General features: G+C 40.6%; 1 protein-coding gene across 1 annotated transcript in view; it reads right to left on the minus strand.

Annotated features, from left to right (window-relative positions):
• LOC135212806 (transcription factor Dp-1-like) overlaps positions 1 to 20,474 on the minus strand; it is a 185,900-nt gene that overhangs the window by 13,017 nt on the left and 152,409 nt on the right. Inside the window, exons 7-9 of the mRNA XM_064246577.1 lie at positions 7,316 to 7,464; positions 2,531 to 2,613; positions 2,244 to 2,327 (exon numbers count right to left, since the gene is read on the minus strand). Coding sequence (XP_064102647.1) covers positions 2,244 to 2,327; positions 2,531 to 2,613; positions 7,316 to 7,464 — 316 coding nt within the window. The remainder of the gene's footprint in view (positions 1 to 2,243; positions 2,328 to 2,530; positions 2,614 to 7,315; positions 7,465 to 20,474) is intronic.

A 20,474-nucleotide genomic window follows, 5' to 3' on the forward strand; every position in this document is an offset into this window, starting at 1 on the left:
TGCGGCAAAACTCTTTCCAAAATTCTGCATCACCGGAAACATTGGCATTGTTGCCCTTGCCGTAGAGTTCGTCCCCATAAATTGCAGGCCAGGTGGATGTGGGACACTCGGTCGAAGGACCTGGAAGAAAGCATGATGTCATATAGTGTGATTACAACCCTTCCAAGGTTGGTACGCCTGATAGGCCTAATGCTGACCACATTCCTTCCATCCTCTGTGCATCAGGGGCTGAAATCTGGGACAAAGATAAGAGATGCTCCCCCTCTTCCTGCTGGGAAGGAAGCAGTGTAATTATGTACAAAATTACCCAAACCCCTCATGGTGTTTCCAATAACAAATCTTTATAAGAAACTGAAGGGGTATGGGAAATATCAAAACCAGGTGACAAAACATATGGAGCAATCTGATGTATAGCCGATACAAAAGAAGCTGAAGACGTTTGATCATTCAAAGATGGCGGCATCACCTTTCTTTTGTACTGACCTTTCCCATAAAACTTCTTCCATTGTTCCACCAACCAACCAAGGCAAACTGAACAAGGATTGGTAATAGCACCTACCACACGTTAGGTAAGGATCCGTAGACACCGATGTTAGGAATCTTGAACAACAAGGAAATCCACTCACTAAAGGGCATTTCCTTTGTCTCCTGCGTGATCCCGAAGAAAGTTCTGTTGACGAAGCAAAATTCTCCATGTCTCACAACTTACACACACCTAGCAGATCACTCCCACACTGAGATCACCCAGAGAAAAAAAAAAAACCTATGAATATAAACGAGCAAACTAAACCGGCTTTAAAGAGTTGGAGAGTAATTACGTCTTATCTTAAAGGCAGTAGAAAAGTAACTGACAGGTCACAGGATACCCATGGCATTCTGGGAACTACAATGCCCCGTGACCGGGTACAGATGCCAATAGCCCCTGGATCACACAAGTTTTTTTTATTAATTCTACCGGTTTTCCTGCTGGCGCTAGTATTATCCTAATGTTAAGACTGAAGGTTTGTTTCGTATATGAACAAACACGAATTTTGGTAAAGTCTATCTAGATGCAGTGACCAAAGCACCAATCACATGGAATATTGATGAGAAGACCTAAATGGCCTAATGGGAATGAAAATAGTTTTAAGAACATTATGTGCAGATACAACTGTGAAAGAAATCAAAGGGAGAAGCAGTATTAGAATTGAGAGAGCCAAGGTCTAAAGCTGCCTAACACAAAGTTTAGACTTCACACAATATTTAAGAGACTAAGGGAACCTTAGGTATTTTTCATACTTAAGAAACCTGAGGCGTAATATAGGGGGATATTCTCAAGTGCCTAGGAGGAGTCCAGTTATTAAGAGCACAAGGTTTTGGTGGCAACAGGGAGATAGTCAATGGAGAAAGAAGTGGGCAAAGACCAACCTGGTTTCCCCCTGGCAGATACTATGATGCTCAAGTTCTCTCTTAACCACCTTCCAAGCAAGACAATCACAGTCTTTCTAGTTCAAAAGACGGTTGTCTTTAGCTCTTCCTGCCCACTTTACACCTTGGTGTTCTGGTTTTTCATTCTTTTTATTGTGATTCTGTGTTATATTGTGCTGTGTTTTTTGCTTTCCCAAAAAATGCAAATCCATGAATCATCTAAGCTATCCAAGCCTCAGAGAAGATGCCCCGGTATTGGTAATAACTAATGCTTTTGTTATTTAGCCTCCTTGGATACAGACCAACATACCATTTGTAACAGATGCAGATCTAATGATTGTAATATAAGTAATCCCTGAGTGAAATGAAAAAATATGTGCCAGTAAAAGGATATAAATGTGGAAACTGAATAATCAGAGTAAAAATCAGGTACCAAGACTGCAAATTTAGTACCAAATAGTGGTCAGTGGAAACTACTGAAAAAAACAGACAAAGCTAGCAGGCTGACATCATGGAAAGGTTATACAAGATCCTAATACAATAAATGAGTGAGAAAGACTGGATAGCATCTTATTTGTCTAGCTGAACATAAGGAGAGGAAAAAGGTTGCAACATTTTTTTATACAATAAAGTTATAAAGTACTAAGATTTTAGAATACTTTAATGCATACAGACTAACTGGTAACCACTATGAAACAAGTACTTTACAATTTTTCAAAAACTACACAACCAATAAACAAATGGTGAAAGATAATATTGACCTTCTGTAGCCTGGCTTAAACAATTATCTGTGCTAAAGATCTAATAATGGAGAAACAAATCAAGAATTATCTCACCTACTACATATCCTTCTAATGCCTTTGGCACCATCGACTTTGCTCTTTCAAGATCAGACTGGGTACACTGTGCGCGCTCTAATCCTGGAAAATATATGAATGGCCTCAAAACAGATTGAATTATAATCTCCTGAAGTATGCTAATGTATATTTAAAATTAAAAAAGTTAATGCAAACTCAATACTACTAAGCTTTCACCATGTACAGGTTATGAGGAACAATTTTTTTTTATATTTTAACCCAAATACTTTAAAGTACAAAAATCAATTATAGTATTATGAACATACCTAAAGCCATTCCCATTCGTTTTAATACCTCTATATCATCGTGGATTTCAAAAGTATCGTCAAAGTTGAAAAGATACTCCGTTCTGAAAATACAACAAAAATGCAGATGTACAGCAAAAATACATTTGTACAATCAAAACTATTTTTCTATAACACAGCTAATGTGTCAAAAGTTCATAATGATTTAAAATGCAAATTTCAGTAAACACAATGTATAAATATATTCTCTTCAGTCACTAATTAGCAATCTCTCCCTACTTAATTAAAAATAATCCATGTAAATTTTCCCCATACCACCACATTTCTACTTTTAAACAACTTTTTCAAAAACTGATTAGTATACTAAGAGACCTCTTAGCAAGTTGAATACAGCAGTACCTCAGAATTTGAACTTAGTCTGTTCCAGAAGGCTGGTTGAAATGATATTTGTTCAAAATATGAAAGGAAAAAAAAAATCCACAAGAAATAAAGGGACTCGGGATAATTCATTCCAACCAACCCAAAAAGTCCTGCATTTTCAAATTTTGTCTATAATTAATGTGTTCAAAAGTTAAATTAAGTGTGTAAAGTACTCGGGCTGGGATGGAGGGAGGACAGACTGGGAACCCTTTGAGGAAACTGAAATGGTCATAGTAGGCAAAGATTGATAAATCCATTTTATTCACATTTTACAAAAATAATCAAAGGAATCGATAGTGTGTACATGTGTCAAATTGTGTCTGAGAGAGAGAGTAATCAGCGCATATGATTGTCAACGTGTTTACACTTGGATCTTTTGTTCAAGGAGATTAATTATGCCACAAAACATCAACATGCTGTTGGCAAATGGCAGAACTTAAAAATAAAAATGAGCATTCTGCAAACAAGTAAGTAATACGTAAAGGATGCAAGATAGAAAAGGAAAGAAAGATTAAATATCTGTTCACAAATAAGTAAAGAATGCAAGTAAGAAAAGGAATGAGAGATTGAATACCTTTTCACAAGGAAGTTGTTTAAACAAACAATCGAAGGCATGCAGAAGCTGAAAGCGGTGGCACTGGTTTATTATGGAATGGAGCAGTTATATCTTTATAGTGAAAAACCCTTAAAAGTAAGTCACTCAAAAGGTATTTTACCATAAATTAAAAAAAAAGTGATTTGGGGAAATTGAGTGTAAGTTTGAGAAAAAGGCAAATAATCATCCCAGCGTTCTGGTAAGTCAGTAGGAAGCAGACCATACTGTACTTCATTTGAATGTTTTCACGTTAAATATACATATTGTGAAATTCCATTTTATTTTTTGTGTGTGAATTAATACTGCTTTTGTGTACATACAGTAATGTTTATACGTACTATCTCATCAACAATATCCTGAAACCTGATAACTTAAAATTATTCATTCATTATTCCAAATATAAATACTCCCTCTCTCTATCTCAAGTTAACTATGTGTCACTGCAATGATGTGCGTCACCGCAATGATTTATGATTTTTTTTTATCATTTATGCTACATTTTAACCCTTTAACACCGATTGGACGTATTATACGTCAACTAAAATTGTCTGTTGGGTGCCGATTGGACGTATGGTACATCGATATAATAAAGTTTTTTTTTTAATTCGGAAAAATAGTTATAGGCCTACTAGGCGATAACTTTTGAATCACGCGCCTTGGGGATGCTGGGAGCTCACGGATCAAGGCGTTGTTTTGTTTACAATCGTTATCCAGGCGCGAAAGTGCAAATTTCTTTCTTCTCGCACTAAAAAGTATCAGCGACACATCGCAGAAATTATTTCGTCACTTTGACATAATTTTTGCACCATTTTATATTAGCCGTTACATGCAGTATTATATATGAAAATGTGCGCAATTTCATGTAGAATACAACAATAAAAAACTCATGGTTCTAGCTTTTATCAGTTTTGAAATATTTTTATATAAATTACGATAAAAGCCAAAATTTCAACCTTGGGTCAAATTTGACTCTACCGAAATGGTCGAAAAATGCAATTGTAAGCTAAAACTCTTATATTCTAGTAATATTCAATCATTTATCTTCATTTTGCAACAAATTGGAAGTCTCTAGCACAATATTTAGATTTATGGTGAATTTATGAAAAAACTTTTTCCTTACATCCGTGCGGTAACTCTTTCCGAAAAAATCATAAATTTTTTTGTCCTATTGTCGTAATGTTTGCACCATTTTAAATTAGCCGTTACATAAAGTTTTATACGTATATGGAAATGTGCACAATTTCATGTATAATACAACTAAAAATAACCCATGGTTGTAGCTTTTATCAGTTTTGAAATGTTTTCATATAAATAACGAAAGGTGCCAAAATATCAACCTTCGGTCAACTTTGACTTGACCAAAATGGTCAAAAAACGCAATTGTAAGCTAAAACTCTTACATTCTAGTAATATTCAATCATTTACCTTTATTTTGCAACAAATTGGAAGTCTCTAGCACAATATTTCGATTTATAGTGAATTTATGAGAAAAAAAAAAAAAAAAAAATTCCTTACGTCCGCATGGTAACTCTTCCGAAAAAAATCTGAAATTTTTTCGTACGATTGTCGTAATGTTTGCACCATTTTAAATTGGCCGTTACATAAAGTTTTATAAATGAAAATGTGCGCAATTTCATGTAGAATACAACAAAACACAATCCATGGTTGTAGCTTTTATCAGTTTTGAAATATTTTCATATAAATAACAATAAGTGCCAAAATTTCAACCCTTCGTCAACAAATTTGACTCGACCGAAATGTAAAAAAACGCAATTGTAAGCTAAAAGTATTATATTCCGAGTAATATTCAATCATTTACGCCTTTATTTTGCAAACAAATTTGGAAAGTTCTCTCAACACAATATTTGCGATTTATGGTGAATTTATGAAATAAACTTTTTCCTTACGTCTACACGGTAACTCTTCCGAAAAAATCTGAAATTTTTTCGTCCGATTGTCGTAATGTTTGCATAATTTTAAATTAGCCATTACATAAAGTTTTATATATGAAAATGTGCACAATTTCATGTAGAATACAACAAAAAACAACCAATGGTTGTAGCTTTTATCAGTTATGAAATATTTTCATATAAATAACGATAAATAGAAAAAATTCGTCCTTCGGTCAACTTTAACTGCAATTGTAAGCTACAACACTTACAGTCTAGTAATATTCAATAAATTACCTTCATTTTGCAACAAACGGGAAGTCTCTAGGTACAATATTCGATTTCATGGTGAATTTTTGAAAAGTTTTTTTTTTTTTTTTATGTCCGCGTTACAAATTCATACATCATTTTGTGATCTTGTTTCTGTGTTGCCTTGATCGTTTTACAATTTGTTATATACCAAAATGATTGCAATTTAGTGTACAATGCAACGTAAAAAAATTAACTTGTTAGCTTTAACCGTTTTGCTCACAGCGCGAGTTGTATACAATTATATATGAAATTTTTTTTTTTGCGCTGCCATATATCCCAATATTTATATATGATAATGATATTTTTTTCATTTCTGATGGTTGCATACTAAACTTAAGGCAATGACAAAAAAGGAGCCAAAAATGAACTCTTAATCTTGAAAACTAAGTGTGCTGTGATTCCGCTTTGGCGCTCACTCGCGAACGCCGCCAGCATACGGGAGACGATTTTTAAAATACCGCTTCGGCGTTTAAGGGTTAATGTGAAAAGCTATATTCTTCTATTTATTTTGTTGAATATGGTTATCATTAAACTATAGTGTCTCACTCAGTGCACCGAACACTGGCACAATTAAGACTGTTGTTTTTAATTTTATTATTACTGTATTACATTTGGTTGTTTCATATTTTATCACTTAAATTTATTGTAAAATTCCTTTTCATTTTTTTATGTGAATTGGTACTGCTTTTACATACATATAGTAATATTTAAATTTTCTCTTCTTCTCTCTTCAACATTATCAATGCTCCATCATTCAATTTCATGTCAGCTGTACGTAACGCCACCGCAGAGTTGTACGAATTTGTATATCTTTTACGCTAAATTTCTGACCAAAATATTTTATTCTTTCATTCATTTTGTTGAATAATGTCATCATTAAACTATATATTGTGAGGAAAAAACATGTTAATACCGTTTTCCATGCAAGACGTGATAGGCTGTCAAATACAAGTGTAACAAGACAATCCGTCTGTTCAAAGTACGAGTATTTGTTCGACAAACAAGAAAATTTTTTCAAAAATTTTATTATAAAAACGGAATGTTTGACATAGAAATGTTCGACAAGCGAGATACCCCTGTACTGATAAAGCAACCTATGCAGAGTTACTATATAACCAGATAAAATATTATATATCTGTTCCTCTTGGTTACCATCTCTAAAACCCACTATCTTGAATAAATGCGAGGCTTTGTGGAAAAACAATTATGAGAGTCACAAACTGAAACATGGTTGTATGAAGTCTATGATTGAAGTGTGCAGCCTAATATATTTTTATTTATATATTTTCTTTTACAGACTTCACTTGAGTTTTTACTGAAGATATAATTTAATTACTGTAGAGTACTTCATTTCTTTTTAGTATGAAAGTAGCCATGACAATGAAGTGGGCAATTATAAGTCCAATTGAGGAATGTTGGCTTAAAATATCTCTTACTCCAATACATACTTACTCAAAAGGCACTTATGTTTCTCCCTTACAATAAATTAAAAGAAACCTAACATGGAAGCAAACTCATCATAAGCAAGATCCTTTCAAAGACAAAACTTCATTTGCATATAATCTACTTATTACTGGAAATTATACCTACTTGTCATTGGAAATTGCACAATCAATCACTGTCTTCTTGCTTGTATTCACAATTATAAATGGCAACTGAATAGCAGAATTGGGAGATGGAGAGCCATTTACACGTTCTTCTGCCCTATTACGCTCCACCAGGTTTTTAAATGCGATTTGCTGTCAAAAAAATTTAAAAAACCTTCACTTCAGAAATTAAATGTGCTAATGAAAAAACCATGGTATCACACTATTATTAGTCATGTACAGCATTATTTCTGTCAATAAGGATAACCCAATCACACCCACCATCAGTCTTATTCAAAACTAAGGTACCTCTACTGAGCATCCTTAGTCCTGCTTTACCAATAAATATGAAAAATTATACACTTTAAGGCTGTAATATTATGAAATGGTGTTTTGAAAACTTTTACTATATATAACACTTTCTTAATCAACCATAAGAAAACTTTCTTAATTAACCGTAAATAATGTTTGTTCTATTTGTAATTAATATTTTCTGCTGTGTAAGTAATGACTTTGTTGTGACAAAATGTTATTTTCATGATAAAATTGTTTCATATATACTACTTACCAAGTAATTAATTACATGGCTGTAAGTATTCAACCATGGCAGCGTAAATATTCAAAATTGGCAGTAGCGGTTCAATTGTTTTAGAGTAAGTGACAAACCCCAATGACTTTTGGGGATTACACAGCTGAATCTACATTGACAAGAGGTGGGATACATGGACATAATCTACTCCAAATCATTAAGAAAAGTAATGACCTTGAAATGAAAAAAAAGTTGCTAGCACTAACACAATGCTTTGTTGTTTCCTTACCTCCTTAAGAGAGCTACTGCAGGTGGATATTGCCCCTGGCTGATGCTAATCTCAACCCGTAGTGGGTCACCACTAACTGCCTCTGGTTGGTGCTCACCTAAACCTGTAGTGTATCACCACACTTTAGGTGGGAATTTTGCAGCAAAGGAAAGGTTCCAATGGCTAGCGAAGCTTAAAAAAGATGGCCCTCCCCTGGGCGTAGTACCTTAATAAAAGTAACCAAATTACCCTGTCACCTACACTGCAATAAAAAGTCACAACCAAACCACTAAAAACTGGTGGGTACTTTTATGTTTTTCCTCGCCTCGCCTCTCCAGTATTTATGAAATGCATTTAGCTAGAAAAAGCAGCCAGCTTACTCCCCACATCAGCTGACTTAGGAGGGAAACTCTGCATAGGCATTTCCAACCAATCATAGTAGCCAGCAAATAAAAATTTGTTAAGCATTAGGGACATATCACAAGGGGAGTGAGCAGCTAGTTAGGTACTACTTACTAGGCCTATTCATAAGACCTAATCTCCCTTTGACCCATTTTTGCTGGCTGTATGTCTGTTTCCAGAATGACCTGCCAACGCGGGGTGTGTGTGTGTGTGTGTGTTACCCCCCAATGCCAAGCATTCGCACCTTGGATCGACCTCAGTCCGGCCCAGTCTCTCATAATGGACAGACGCCCGATCCTGCCTCCCACATAGGCCTAAACAAAGGCGCTGACTAGCGCGCCCCAAAACTCGGACAAAAGCCAATGCCAATCTCATCACCCTTCACTGCTAAGGAACCCAGGTACGTCTGCGTAGCATTCATATTGCCAGTTCTTTTCCTCCAAGTCAAACAAACTCTCACACATTTTAAAATTTCAATTCTAACTTCTCAAACGAAACCTCACTTTTTTCATTATACCTAGCGATCGCATGCCTCCCTTGTCACTCATCCAAGATCAACAAAAATCTTCACTGAGCCATTCTATTTAACCCGAGCGGCGGGCGCGTATGCTGCTAAAATGCGACGCCTATTTCACTAATTTTTTTTTCTCTCTTCGGAAATTTCCTTATCAGATTATTTCATAAGAATAGTAATGTTTTATATACCATTGGAATCGCCAGAAAATGGCGATTATACGGCATAAAAAAATATATTTTTTTTGCAAAGAGAACATATATATATTGTGAAAATGTAAAGGAATTTTTTTTTATCCTTTTTCATTTTCAACTTTCGTCTGTTGACCAAACACTTATACAGGTCATGCTTTTTCATCATTTCATGAAATGAACAAGAGCTAAATTTATCTTAGAAGTTGGAGAAAAAAATTCAGGCATATATAACTAGTAGCTCAACAGGTATTAGACATTTAATGAAACCATCTCACACCGAGTTTCAAAAGAGAATCGTCCTCTTGCAATTAGTTGTTACAGCACTATCACATTTCTATTACTAAGTGCCCTAATGAAAGTATATAGAACTTTTACTAACCTTATTTACACATATACACTATGTACATGTTTTCATCCTCTACTCATCCTTTCTGTAAAAACTAATTTCGAGCGGAACTAATGTCTTCCGGCGGGTAGGCTCGTGTCCAGACGGATGCATGATCATAATCACGATATCAGTATCACTATCACTTTCAACATCATATTCCTCACTACGCTATCACTTTCAGAACCCTGACTTATGTCAAAATCATTGTCACTAAGTGACCAATCACTATCACTTCTTTCATTCGCCATTATTATGTAATTATATCAATAAATCACATAAAAAAGTAAATTTCACGGCCGCCGTCATGCAAAGAAAAAACCGCGGAAACTGACCAAAAGTTGCGCAAGCGTATATCATCTCATTTAAAAATTGAGGCATTGTGGCAATACTGATTCTTATCTGTGTTCTGATTGGTTTACTTACCCTTATGACATCATAAAACCCCGCCTCCAACACCACCTGTTCTTGCCCGCGTGATTTGAAATTAAAGCATCGCTGAAATCGACGATCGCATTTTAGTAGCACATAAAGCGTCGATTTTAGCGACGCGCCGCCGTTCGTGGGTTAAGCTAGATTTCACCTATCCGTTCAGCATTGTGTGTGATTAAGGATAAATTCCTCCATAGTGCGCTGGACATAAACATTGTGTGAGAAGTCTTTGTTTTAAGTTGTGTAATTTGGAATTCATTTCCAGATTGCCAAACTGCCGACTCAATGCATCCCTGCCTCCTTGCCAGCGCTTTAATTACCTGATATCATCAATTTGGAAACCAGCTTTGCATTGAATGTTGAATTTGGTCACTTTCTCATAGCATAGTGTGCATGATAGAGTAATTCAGACAGCACACGGCACTCTTTCCATGTGGCCTATATACCGTTCAGTTATCTCAGGCCATTCAATGGTTTTTTCTTTGTAAATACACTTAATTTAGAGCATTAACCGAGTTTCCATGGGGACCTTTAAAGCATATAACAATCCCATAACTCAAGGTAGGTCATAAGCGCTCCATTTTTTCCTCTTATCCTTATGTGTGTAAGTTGTGTTGGCCCTTTTGTAACAAGGCTTTGTAACTTCGATACAAAAGAAACCAGCCAAGACCCCACACACATAAAAGTACTCATGTACAATGTACCCCCAGGCTCACCCTGGACTCGGCACCCTATGTCAACGATAAAGCCACGGGTCCTAAGATACTAACATTTTCAAATAGTTTCCACTTTTTTCAAGTGTTGTGAAGACAGATTTGCATCGCCATATGTAGATTGTAAAATAGACAAGAGGGACATATTATGCCTAAAAGCAAAAGATGTAGCTGATTATATATCAGTTTATATCATAATTTTTCTGCATTAGTGAAATAGTAGAGGTGTTATTCATTTACAAAATGTATAAGTAGTCCACGTTTAATTTTATAAGATACCTTCACTACAAAACATTCTCTATGCTTCAAAGTGAAATCATTGGTGTTGTGACATCATAGGATGCAAGATGATGGCCGTGGGGTGGAAAAACATGTTTATTGTTAAACTACAATAAAGTTTTGTACATACTTACCTGGCAGATATATACTTAGCTATAGTCTCCGACGTTCCCGACAGAATTTCAAATCTCGCGGCACACGCGACAGGTAGGTCAGGTGGTCTACCTTACCCGCCGCTGGGTGGCGAGTGTACGAACCAATCCCCCTTGCTTGTCAGATTTTTCTCTTCCACCTGTCTCCTGAGGGGAGGCTGGGTGGGCCATTATCGTATATATCTGCCAGGTAAGTATGTACAAAACTTTATTGTAGTTTAACAATATCATTTTTGTACATGAACTTCCCTGTCAGATATATACTTAGCTGATTGACACCCTTGGTGAAGGGTAAGAGACAGCTAAATAATACAGGTAAGACAGGAAACAACTAATGTTGTAGGATATAAAAACATTGGTTCTCACCTTTTCAGGATGAAGACTTCATAGATACTGTCTCTGAGTCTGCATTGCCTGGAGAGCTACAGCTAGGACGTGACCTGTTGCTGAAAGACTCTGGATCTACCAACGGGTATGTGATCCCCTATTGTGGTAGAATCCAAGTCGGATCTTGTTAAAGGGACCTTGTCCGCTTACATAACAGATCCTTACCACTACCTCTGCAAGGAGCCAAAACCCACCAGACCACCTAACCAAAATACAAAGGGTTAATATTACGACAAAAAGAGGTGCCTCCTGCAACCTCTTTCAGACAACCAAAAACACAAATACAAAATATAGGGTAACATATAAAAAATTTACACAGGATAAGTTTCAGCTCCCTGCCCCAACACGAATCCGCCGATACGAAAGGGCCAAGGCGAAGCATTTATCATACGTGATTTTTTACATCACGTAGGTAGTGGTTTGCGAAAAACCGATTGGCATCTCCAAAAAGTCGCCTCCATCAAGTTCCGCACAGACATATTTTTCTTGAATGCAAGCGAAGTTGCAATGGCTCTCACCTCGTGAGCTTTCACTTTCAGTAGATTAAAATGCTCTTCCTTACAGGTAACATGTGCCTCTGTAATAATACTTCTCAGGCAGAAGGAAAGAGCATTCTTCGACATGGGCCGAGTGGGGTCCTTTACGGAGCACCAAAGCACATCTTGATTAGCCTTAAGTTGTTCCTTCCTCTTAAGGTAATACTTCATAATTCTCATAGGGCAAAGAGTTCTTTCAGGCTCTTCCCCTACCAGAAAAGATAAACCACGAACTTCAAAGCTCCTGGGACAAGGACGTGATGGGTTTTCATTCTTTGCAAGAAACCCTGGAAGAAACGAACACACCTTAGAACTCTTACCTAAACCAAAAAAAGACATTGCCCTCAATAGCTTGGAGCTCACTCACCCTCTTAGCTGTAGCTAGGACCAAAAGGAAGAGAGCTTCTTCGTCAGGTCCTTGAAAGAGGCTGAGCCAGGAGGTTCGAATCTAGACGATCCAAGGAATTGTAGAACTATGTATAGATTCCAGTTCGGTACAACATGAGGACGCTTAATGGTTTCAAATGATCTAATAAGATCATGAAGGTCCTTATCATCGGAGATATTAAGCCTCTATGCCGAAATACCGCTGCCACATACTGCAGTATCCTAATAGTTGACACAACAAGATGACACTCTTCTTTGAGAAAGATTGGAAATCCGCAATTGGGTCACAGAGGTACTGGAAGAGGAAATGTTCTTCCTCTTGCCCACCTCGTCTGAAGACATCCCACTTTGACTGGTATACACGCAAGGTGGAAGTCTCCTCGCTCTTGCGATTGCTTTAGCAGCTGTCGTTGAAAAGCCTTTCGCTCTGACCAGACATTGGACAGTCTGAAGCCAGTCAGACTGAGAGCGAGGAGATTTTTGTGGTACCTGTCGAAGTGGGGTTGTCTCAGTAGATCGCTCCTTAGCGGGAGCGATCTTGAAGGTCCACTAACCATTCCAGTACCTCTGTGAACCATTCTTGGGTGGCTGGCCAAAAGGGAGCGATTAAGATCATTCTCGTTGAATCGGACTCTACGAATTTCTTGATGGTAGCCCCAGGATCTTGAAGGGGGAAACGCGTAGACTTCGAGTCCGCTCCAGTCTAGAAGAAGAGCATCTATTGCTAATGCCTCTGGATCCGATATCGGAGAGCAGTAAGGATCCAGTCTCTTGTTCTTCGACGTGGCAAAGAGGTCTATGTGTGGCCTGCCCCATAACTTCCACAGGCTCTGGCATACATCCAAATGAAGGGTCCACTCTGTGGGAAGGACCTGATCTTTCCTGCTGAGGAGATCTGCTCTTACATTCCTTTCTCCCTGCACGAACCTGGCAGAAGCTTGATTCCCCTTTCTTCTGCCCACAGAAGAAGGTCTCTTGCTGTCTCGTACAGGGAGAAGGAATGCGTCCCCCCGTTTCCTGATATATGCCAGAGCTGTAGTGTTGTCCGCGTTGACCTGCACTACCGATCTTCTGACTTTGGGCTCGAAAGCTTTCAGAGCCAACACACAGCCATCAACTCCTTTCTGTTGATGTGCCAGGCTACCTGGTCCCCACCGAGGTACCTGACACTTCGCTGGTTCCCAGAGTCGCCCCCCCACCCCGTGTCCGACGTTCGCTGCGAGAACAACACCAGGTTGGGGGTCTGGGATTGAAGAGACAGTCCCTCCGCAAAGAGGTTGGGATCTGTCCACCTAAGAGAATGTTGCTTGACGTCCTGGGAGAACGTCAAATCCCGAGAACGACGACTCCAATTCCGATGAAGAAAGAATTGGAGCGGTCTCAGGTGCAACCTTCCTAGGGAAACGAATTGCTCCAGCGAGAGAGCGTCCCCAGCACTCATCCACTCCCTCACTGTGCATACTTCTTTCCCTAAGAAGGTTGTACTCTCTCGAATCCTCGGGCTATCCTTTCCTGAGAGGGAAAAGCCCGAAAACTCAGAGTTCATCTGTATCCCGAGATACACACACTCTTGTTCGGGAATTAGTGACGACTTCTTGAAATTGACGAGAAGTCCCAACGCCTTCGTCAATTCTAGTGTTACTGTAAGTCCTTCAAACAACGATCTTCTGAATGGCCCTTATCAGCCAATCGTCGAGTACATGGATATCCTCACTCGGTAAATTTTTAGTTTCAGCCAAATTTGGAAAATGCAATAAAAATATATTTGTTGCATCAGAAATAGTGTGGTTTCAATGAATTTAACGTTTATTTTGACTGCAAACCAACCGATTTAGAGATTTACTATGTATACCCTAGTTCATCCCACCAATTATGGGGGACACCCTTTGGGAACCGGGTTTTGGGTGGGGAAGGGGGAAGGGGGGGGAGGGTGTTGGGGCATTGAATGATATTTGCAATAAATTAATAATTAATGTTCCAGCACCCCTCCCCCATAACCCCTAACTAGGCCTACCGGGGGAGGGGGGTAGGGCCCCCAGCGACCCCCCTTAAAGCCACAGTAATTTTCAGGGCACCACAGAACCTAACAAACCCACCTAACCTAACCTAGGGCCCTGTACCCCTACCTAGGCCTAGCGGGGGGGCTCCGCCCCCCTGCGACCCCCCCTTCCCCAAGGCCACAGTGATTTTCGGGGCACTACGAACCTAATACAACCACCTAACCTTACTAGGGCCTGTACCCCTACCTAGGCCTAGCGGGGGGGCGGACCCCCCTTAAGGCCACTACCTAACATCCATCAAACCAAATCCAAAGTGATGGTACTGCTGTATACATCGTTATACTACCACCATTATAATATACTCTCTAAATTAATGAAGCTTACCTTAAACTGTGGTTGATAAAAAGTGCTGCTGCTGCTTTGAGGAAAACGTGAAGCCGTTGCAAGGTTCCCTGACATGCAACTTAAAGTAGGAAGTGGCCAGGTACCCGACGACCACATTACACTGCAAAACAATCGGTAGGAAATCGAAGTCTGTCAAATTAATGCAGAAGGGCCAGCCACTACCTCTGCCATAGGTACAGGAAGACAAAATGCCGTTTTTTTGCTTCATTATTCGAGTATTCAGTCAAACAAGGATACCAGTGGACACTAGACAGGTAACTTTATTACTCCGCTGAAATGCTAGTGAAACTTAGTTTTCGACTCAAGTCATTCGTAATTGGTTATGAAACCCATGACGTCATAACGATGTCACACCTCTCAGCCATATGAGTAACTGGAACTACTTTTGTTTGCGTAAGAAAGTAAGTTAGAGGGCTCATTAAAAGTAAACATTACCGTAGAGGAAACACTCTCCGACTTAGGAAAAATTCGAGGTAAAACTTAATCTTTTTTTTTCTCTGTAAGTATGCATTAGCGACAATAATGTATTGAGAAGAAGTGTTTTGTTATCACGTGCTTTACTCGGGAAAAATATCAATATAATAGATTTCCCATAATGGTTGAAAACTAAAATAATACCCCTCACCCCTTTCAAATGAAGCCATTGAGCTACAATTCTCAAGATCCCCGTGAACACTTGAGGGGCCGTCAAAGCCGAACACAGAGCCCTGAACTGAAAAATTTTCCCCTCCATCATGAATCTGAGAAACTTCCTCAAGGAAGGATGGATCGGTACGTGGAAGTAAGCGTCCTGTAAATCCAAGGAAACCATCCAGTCCCCTGGACGAAGTGCTGCCAGCACTGATGAAGGTGTTTCCATCGTGGAACTTCTTCTTTTCTACGAAGAAGTCAGGGCGCTTACGTCCAAACACCGGTCTTCATCCCCCTGAGGACTTCGAACTAGGAAAAGGCGGTTGTAGAAGCCCGATGAACGATGGTGTGTCACTAGTTCGATAGCCCCCTTCTCCAGCATCTGATCTACTGCTAGATGGAGAGCTTGATTCATGATGGGGTCTCTGTACCTGGCCGTCAGCTCCCTTGGGGTGGTCGTCAAGGAGGTCTTGCGACGAAAGGGATGAGGTAACCTCTCATCAAAATTGAAAGGGTCCAAGGATCCGCTCCTTCTGGGCCCAGACTTCTGCAAATTCTAAGAGTCTGGCGCCCACCGTTGTTTGAAGGACTTGCAAGTTATTTGGGGGCTTTAACTGACTTGGCGAAAGTCTTACCCCTTCTTGAAGGTCTACGACCTCTAAACGTAGAGGTTCTTGAGGAAGAAGCCCTCGAAAGGGTTCTCGAACACTTGACTTTTCCTTCCTAGCCTTGGTAGGGAAGGAAGGGCGAGGTTTTCTTGCCGACTGTGCCAAAAGGTCCTGGGGTGGCTTTAACCGAAAGCGATCTCGAAATGTCCTGCACTAGATGTTTAGGGAACAATGAGCGGACAGAGGAGCAAACAGCAAAAAAGACCTCTGGGTGTGGGAGACAGACTTGATATTAAGAACGAACAATAAACGGACCTCTTCTTCACGATCCCGGCCCCATACAGGGAGGCGATTTCACTTGCTCCGTCTCTTACCGACTTGTCCATACAAGACAAAACACACATGAGATCTTCTGGAGAAAAGGACTCTGGCACTTCAATTTTCTTGGCTAGGACTCCAACGACCAATCAAGGAAGTTAAATACTTCCAGCACTCTTGAACATGCCTTCAGCATGTGATCTACTTCATTCATTGCCCAAGTCGTCTTTGCAGAGTTAAGGGCAGCTCTCCTCGTAGAATCTACCAGCGCCGAAAAATCCGAATCAGCCGATGACGGTAGACCCAATCCTAAGGACTCTCCTGTTTCGTACCACCAGAAAACCACGCGTCCTGATAACTTCGAAGGAGAAAAGCGAACATCATTTTCCGCTTCTTCTTGGAAGCATCCAGGAACCAAAACTCCTCAGTGCCTTCTTCATTGAAAGAGTTGGCTTCATCCTCACACAAGAACAACTCTTCGCTATCTTCGCCGTTGAAAAAGTGAGTGAGGAGAGGAGGAGCCGTAGGAGTAAGGGAATCCCCAAAAACTTGCAAAAGTAGCTCTGTAAGCTTCTTGTAAGAAGACACAGCAGCAGAAGTGTTCGGTTCCTCATCCGAACTTTCTAGGACGTCTTGTCAGAGGCGAGCGCGGAAGATCCTTAGGTGACGAAGGGATCCTAGTAGAGCTGAGCGAGAGGTTGGAGAGCGCCTTCTCGTAGAAGAGTTTCACATCCACTGGAGAACGATGAGAAGATCTGGGTTGTCTACAATGAGACTCCCTCTTCGAGGTAGACGGAATCTCAGCAGAAGGAGAGGTAGGGCTCCTTTCCCGAGAATCCTTGGATACATCCACAGGGCGCTTACGAGGAGGCGAGCGCCTACCAGACTCTGTGCGCCTATCCTGAGGCGAGCGGCTGCCAGGAGAAGAGCGCCTATTGGGAGCAGAGCGCTTGCGTGACTCTCTATTCTTGTCCAGTTGAGTATGATCAACGGAAGTTGAAGGCGAAATGCGCCTACTAGAGAAGGCTGCTTGCGAACTCTTGACCTCTAACAAGAGGATAACATTCAGGAGAAGGGCGCTTCAAAGTTTAACGAGCGCCTACCTGGAGAAGGGCGCTTGCGAGGTTCCTGGTGCCTACCAAGAGACGACAACGGTCAGGAGTAGAGCGTCTAGAAGAGGGAAAGCGCCTACACGGAGAAGGGCGCTTGAAAGACTTGTTGTCTGCCCCGAGGAGAATAATCAGGAGTAGGACGCCTTAAAAGAGACGAATGCCTACTAGGAGATCGACTGCAGTAAGCTCTTGGCGCCTACCTTGCGGGGGAGCGGCTAACAGCAGGACGCCTATCAGGCGCACGGCTCCTACCAGACTCTTGAAGCCTGTAAGGAGAGAAGTCACGATCCGAAACTCGAGGAGAGCGACATCTGGAAGAAGAACGCCTACTTGTAGAAGGGCGCCTTCTAGGTTCTTGAGGCTGCTGAGGAGAAGTCCCACGCGAGGGAGTGGAAGAAATAGCGTGATGTGCAGGCACAGTGCGCTTACCGGAAGCGGGAATCCAATCTGGAGAAAAAAAACTTCTTTCTCCATAGAGCGTCCGACCGAAGTTTGGCGCCTTGAAGTCGAAAGAGAGCCAGGAGAGCGAGGGCGCTCATGTGAGCCCCTACCTTCATACGAAAACTCCCCATATGAAGGAGACCGCCTAAAAAAGAGGAGAACGATCCTCTGAAGAGCAGCGCCTAGATCTCTTGATCGGAAGAGAAACGTCCTTCTTCCTACGTGATCTAAATGCTAGAGAATCTGCCAGCGCCGTGATCTGAGCTTGAAGTCCCGCGAGTACTCTAGTAGGAGAATCTTGTTGTTCTTCCTCGGAAGCAGGCGCAGAACGAGGAGCGCGAGAAGAACGATCGCAGGATCTCTTGGGTTTCTTCGCCTCCACCGACGATTCTTCCAGGAAAACCTCCGGACTAGAAGCCAAAGGACTGCAGGGAGCCTTCCAAGCCCTCTTCAACGCGCGACGCATCCGGGGAGTTCCAACCTCTCTTCGGCAGAGGGAGACGACGAAGAGGAGAAGCATTGGCGTGGGAGCTCCTTCTAGTAGCGATCCGAGGCAGCTTGGAGCGTACTTCAGGATCTGCCGAGGGGACGCCTGACGGTGGGGGTTCTCCCTAGCCCTCTTGCGGCTTTCGACTTTCCTACTCCACTGGAACTGGGAGTCTGGAAGAGGTCTAGGCCTAGAGGCACCCTCCACAACACTGGGGACACTGCACTGATCACTAACACTCTCTTTACCTTCCAACTGACGAATCTTCTGATCCATAGATAGAATCGTGGCTCTTAGAGCCGCCGCCTCCGAAGACGAATCTTCGGCTTCGGTGCGGGGAGCAGGGGCTGCAACTTGGAGAGAAGTTCTACTTCTACATTAGTCATAGGATCCACATCCAACTCACTCATTCTAGACCTACTAGAACTTCTAGAGGAAGCCTTACGTACTCTATCACGTTCCAACTTCCTAACATAAGAAGAGAGAGCCTTATATTCTTCTTCATTCAATACTAACATTCATTAGTTTCCCCTTTTTTCAAGTGTTGTGAAGACAGATTTGCATCGCCATAGGTAGATTGTAAAATAGACAAGAGGGACATATTATGCCTAAAAGCAAAAGATGTAGCTGATTATATATCAGTTATATCATTATAATTTTTCTGCATTAGTGAAATAGTAGGGGTGTTATTCATTTACAAAATGTATAAGAAGTCCAAGTTTAATTTTATAAGATACCTTCACTACAAAACATTCTCTATGCTTCAAAGTGAAATCATTGGTGTTGTGACATCATAGGATGCAAGATGATGGCCGTGGGGTGGAAAAACATATATAGTTAAGAACCAGCTATGCATTTTAGTGTGTATTTAAGAGCTCTCTCTCTCTGTGTTAGTTTGTCAGTTGTGGGTTGTAAGTCAGGTTTGGTCATTTTTGTGGTCTTAAGATGGATTATACAGGAAGAGGAATGAACAGGTAGGTGGATTGCATGATTATAGCATTTTGGACGAGTTAGGCTAGAAAAACATTCAGTAGCAACAGCGCGGACCTCAAGAGCTTTCACTTTAAATGAAGGCAAGACATCCTCTTGGATCAGAGCGTGCGCCTCAGAAATCAAGTTTCTCAAAACATTCTTTGACATCGGACATGAAGGGTTGACTGAGCACTAGAGATGATTAGAAGGTCGTCTGATCTTTTCAGTCCTTTGCGGGTAATATCGAAGGGCTCTTACAGGACAAAGAATCCTTTCTTCTCCGGTCCAAGCATGTCCATAAGTTTTTAATGGTGAAAGAACGGGGCCAGGGCTTGGAAGGGTCCTCATTCTTAGCAAGGAACCCAAAAGAGAATGAGCAGATTGCATCTCCTTGCGTGAAACCAACTCTCTTGGAAATAGCCTGAAGCTTGCCGATGCACTTGGCAGTGGCCAAAGCAAGAAGTGTCTTCCTAGTAAGATTTCTTAGTGAGACAGAGTACAGTGGTCCCATCGTATTCGCGGGGGATGCGTACCGGACCCCGACCCACCGTGAATAGTTAGAACCCGCGAATAGTTGGAACCCCTATAAAAACTCTAAAAACAGCCTATTTTGTTAGTTAAATTTGAAGAAAAACACACTAAAAAATTTTAAACTTGGTTTTTTAATAGTTTCATCACAAAAAGTTCATTTTATGATGAAACTGATAAAATACCAGGAATTTGTGGATATTTCTCACAGAAAAATACCGCGAATAATGCGGGGAAACATTCCTGAGAGAAATCCGCGAATGTGAGTTCGCGAATACGGGGGTCCACTGTATAGAGATTTGAAAGTTGGACCTGAAAGCCACTTGAAACCTACGTCGAGATTCCAAGAGACATCTTCAAATTTCCTTTGCTTAGACATATCAAAGGATTTGATGAGGTCATTAAGGTCCTGGTTAGAGGAAATGTACAGGGTCTAGCCCTCTGAGTTTGAAGACGGAAATCACATTGCCCTATGCCCCTTGAT

Source organism: Macrobrachium nipponense, chromosome 41 (genome assembly GCF_015104395.2).
Source record: "Macrobrachium nipponense isolate FS-2020 chromosome 41, ASM1510439v2, whole genome shotgun sequence".
Lineage (NCBI taxonomy): Eukaryota > Metazoa > Arthropoda > Malacostraca > Decapoda > Palaemonidae > Macrobrachium > Macrobrachium nipponense.